This window comes from Propithecus coquereli, unplaced genomic scaffold (assembly GCF_000956105.1).
Source record: "Propithecus coquereli isolate 6110/MARCELLA unplaced genomic scaffold, Pcoq_1.0 Scaffold45, whole genome shotgun sequence".
Taxonomy (NCBI): domain Eukaryota; kingdom Metazoa; phylum Chordata; class Mammalia; order Primates; family Indriidae; genus Propithecus; species Propithecus coquereli.
In genome coordinates this window covers 7,695,454-7,700,042 of record NW_012150285.1, presented here as the reverse complement: position 1 = coordinate 7,700,042, position 4,589 = coordinate 7,695,454, and the positions used below count along the sequence as shown (strand labels likewise).

Sequence of the window (4,589 nt, the reverse complement as noted above, 5' to 3'; positions counted from 1 at the left end):
ATTATATTATGATCTATTTGATTATGCTCCAAATACCAAACAAACATGGAAAAAACTAAAATCACCTCTCATTTCCTCTGAAGAGACAATAAAAATATGTAAGAACTGGTACCTGGTACCTTAGGGCTTGTATGTTCAGGTTGACTATAAAGGTCTCCTGTTGCCCTCTCTAAACCCCCAGTGGCCTGGAATAAACACCAGCTGTTGGATCACACGGCAGGAGAAGCTTCGATGTTAGTAAACAGCACACGCGCCGGAGAGCACAGGCTGAATTCTAGGCTCCCCGTCTCAAACCAAACTCAGCTCCCGTCTCCCTGCACTTTGCTACCATCATCTCTCACCTGGAAATCTCATGTCCCATCCAATCTCCACAGTACACTAATTTACTCTTCTTTAATATCTTAATTTTATTTTTATTAATATTAATAGCAGTGTCTCACCATGTTGCCCACAGTGGCCTTGAACTCCTGGGTTCAAGTGATCCTCCTGCCTCAGCCTCCCGCGTAGCTGAGACTACAGACATGGGCCACCACACCCAGATTACACCAACTTACTTGGAAAATAAAAATCTGGTATCTTCACTCCCCTGCTTGAAACCTTTCAATGCAATGGCTCCCACTGTCTTAGGGTGAAGTTCATCCACCTTCTGTGTTGATTGTAGATGCCCAATCTTGCCAGGTGCTCGCTATGTCACTCCTTCTGCCTGACCTCCCCCATCCTGATCCATACCAGAAATCCCAACCTGAGCCACTCCTGGCCAGCATGCAGATCCCAGCCTGAGATAACAAGTCCTCCAGAGCCCTTCTCTGAGGCCATTGTGAGGTACCTTGTGCCTCTCATAAAAAGCTCCAAATATGACCTATCACGGAATATGGAAACTGTCCATCCCCTCATCTACACACCCTCAGCGGGACTGGAGACTGCACAGGCCAGGGAATGGCCTGCCATGTTGGACATTTTGGTCCCAGCTGTCCATATAGTCACTGGCCTAGAGGAAAGTACTCAACAAAAAGTATGAATCGGCCCTTCAATTAACAACCAAAGATAAAACTATGTAACTAAACGTTATAAGGGTCTAGCTGAGTACGTGTCATTACTCCCTTAAGACTGAAGTCACAGAAATACACACAATAATACAATTGCATGGGGAAAATTTTCTTGAAAATATCAATTTGTGTTTGTTGAAATTCTTTAAAATCCCAAAAAGGATAAAATTCAGATTACTACTTTTTTTCCTCCTGCCCCCATACATATTAACATATATAACTATTTTAAAGGGTAGGGGGAGTCATACGCAACTATGTAAAAGGTGCTAAACAATTTGATAGTCTGATCCTAGAAATCCGATACAATTGTGAGTTAAGAACAAGAATTTCTTAAGGAAACAGAACTATAGCCTTATTTAAAAGAAATACAATATTTAAGCAAGTCTTTATGCTGTATCTTGTTCTAAAATGAAGTTAAGCCAGATTACAAAAATACATACGATTAAATGAAATTTTAAGTAAGTAAAGCGATCTCAATAGGAAAAAAACAGGAGTAGAAGATAAATCTATAAGCGAGGTTAGGATGTAAAATATTTACTTCATGGTCCTACATATTGGCACGAGAAGGGTCCAAGGTGTGGCTGTACCTTTGCTGGTGGTCTGTCCCCCAACTGGGCCATGTGAACTCTAACGGCCCTGCATCACCGCCCTCATACACTGCACCTTTGCATCCCTACACGTGGTATTTCCCAGGTTTTCTCTCAGTATCATCTTCCTTTTGATTGATACTTTTAAAGTCTCGTGTTTACCATTTTTATTATTCTTCAACTTTTCTATTTGAAAATTAAAAAACACATATATCCTCAGCTAACACCCTACAGGACCATCACATTTCCTTTCCAGTGACAAGCTCACTTTCTACAGCATTCCCGCCAGGGCGTGGCTCACTGTCCCAGGGTGGCATGCCGGGCCTGCCGCACTGCCAAGCTGCCCCTTCTTAAGTATATTCTACATTAGACCAAAGAGTTACATACATTGAAAACTGCGTGGTGATTTTCAACCGCTTTTTTTTTTTTTTTTTTAACATGAAATAAGATGATGACAACGAAAATTCTGTGCTGGAATGAAATCAAGTTGTGTGTTCACCCAGTTCTAAATCACACACTAAAACAGCTTCGACTGCAGGCAAAAGAGCATAAAACCAAAGCACATTTTGATTCACTCTAAAACTAAATCTTTTCAAACAAATTTCTTTCGCTCTACCAAGATTTATGTACAAAAGCTGAAGGCTTCTCTCCTGCGATCTTAAATAGATGCACTTGGAATACAGTTAAGCGGTTTGCTCCAGCTCCTTAAAGCTGCAATCCCATGAGCCTGCCTCCTGGAGGCATTGCAGACTTTACATATTTGAAAACTAATAGAATGGGTCAGTCAAAGGACACACTTGAGGTCCGCATCTGTTAAAAGTTGGAGGTGGGAGAAACTATTAAGAAATTGAGAATGTTCTAGAGGTATGTAATAAAACTAGTTTTAAAAATACATTTTATAGTAATTACCGAAAAATATTCGGAATAGTATTAATACATGTGTTATTGTGCTATCTAAATACTAGCAGCATGAGTTTGTTTCACTGTTTTTATGAAACCAGGTATCAGTATCATAGTATGCTAGTCGACCACTTATTATCGACACATACTTTGAAAAACAGCCTAAGCTTAAAGTTCAAGCCAGTGTAACTAAGAATTGTTTTATACATTAGTTTTATTCTTTTAATAGAAATAACAACCATCTCTGCAGTTTTTTTCTGGTCCTTCACATGCTATGATAATTAACTTTTTCCTCAATATTTAATAATGCCTGCCTAACCTATGTAATTGTCAAAGAACTTAGATCTTCACTATTTTATTTGAAACTCACAAACAACCTTGTCAACAGGTATCATAACTTTCATTTTATATGTAAGGACACGAGATAGTAGCTACATTATAAATAAATACAAACTTGCATCCGTTGTTTGGGGCATGCTTATTTAATGAGTAGGGATGGTGGTTCCACTTCAAGTACATTTTATTCCTTCTTTTAAAAGATCAACTCAATCTAAAACAAAGTCACAGCTATTCAACTTCCACACATCCAAAATAAGGATATTTTTATGGTTGCCCCACTGAGTCAGAAACTTCATCAGTTATAATCCCAAAACCATTTCTAATAACCTCCAAGATGGCAACTAAAGTACCTAAACTTATTCAGAGCACAAGGATACCTTGGCAATTATACTGTTATGAAAAAAATTAGGAAATGAACAACTAAAATGTTGTAGTCTTTAAATATATTGCTAGGGAAATGTCACATATCAACACTTTCACTTAAGAATTGTCACTACTTGAAGCACACAAATTTCAGTAAATTTGATAAGAAAAAATTATATAAGAATTCTCCTGTCTGTGAAGCAACGGCAACTCAGAAGGTGCTCATTTTCAAATACCATACATCATTTAAAAGCCTCTTATGACAAACAACCATAACAAATTGAGGTGAATTAAACATAGGTCTGGATATTGATGAGGCATAAGTTTCTACCTCCTACAGACTCAAGTAAGACTCTAAATTTCTTTCAGCTTGAGTTAGATGAGAGAAAATGCAATTCATATTTCCAGAAGCAAGAGTGGCATATTTTCCAGTAAGCTTCTTGTTCTCATTTTACTATTTTAAGACTTCTGATCACTCCCAGTGCTGCTGTATGGCAAGACCTGATTTCTGCTGGGTGATCATTTTCACGGCATGATGCTTTACTAAAACTGTCTCCAAAAACTGTTTTTATTCGTATTTAGCTTCAGTGTATTTATATACAAAATACCATTTCAATGGAATTGTGCCAATAAAAGAAACAACTTACTAGAATTTCAGTTGACTTTGTTAAAGGAAATTATTTTAAATTAACGTGGCTACTGAACTTCTGCCATCCTTGACCTCAGAAAATATATTCCTTCTAATTTTTGCTGTGAACGTTTATTTAAGTTAAATTCCAGCTCATGAATGTTGACCATAAAGCAGTCTAAACTTTCCTGCTGCTATTTCATATTCTTTTTCTAAACAAGGGCGACCACATGGTTGCTACATTAGTATGCACAGCCAGATCACCACCATTAAGTGAAATCATCTATGTATTTTTGGTAGAATCTTTAACAACTTCCATACCCGTCAGTGAAATGGAACAAGGCTGTTTTGTTTTCAGACAGCAACAATTTGATCTCTGGTTTACTAGATGGGGCTCAAAATATTTTTCCATATGTTTTTTCGCAAAGAGAATCTGACATCAGCGTGGTTTACCTTTACCAGTGAATGCAGGCATTTTTCACCAAACATATCCCAGAGGAAGGTCAGGTCTTCCTGGCTATCTACATGTGGCTGCAGCTGGGCTGGCAGAGCAGTCAACAGCTCATACAGACCTATAAAATGAAAATAAAACACAGAGCGTAATCTTAGAGTGATCTCATTAATTTCACTGAAGGTGTGTGTAAATGACAGCTGGAACATGTCGTTTTTACTGGGTCTGTATTCTGGGCCATCAAGCAAAACACTTCTCCAAAAAAGCAAAGGAAG

General features: G+C 38.0%; 1 protein-coding gene across 1 annotated transcript in view; it reads right to left on the bottom strand.

Moving 5' to 3' along the window:
- The window catches only part of MPP7 (membrane protein, palmitoylated 7 (MAGUK p55 subfamily member 7)), a 153,941-nt gene that overhangs the window by 121,979 nt on the left and 27,373 nt on the right, over window positions 1-4,589 (bottom strand). Inside the window, exon 2 of the mRNA XM_012654848.1 lies at window positions 4,317-4,435. Coding sequence (XP_012510302.1) covers window positions 4,317-4,435 — 119 coding nt within the window. The remainder of the gene's footprint in view (window positions 1-4,316; window positions 4,436-4,589) is intronic.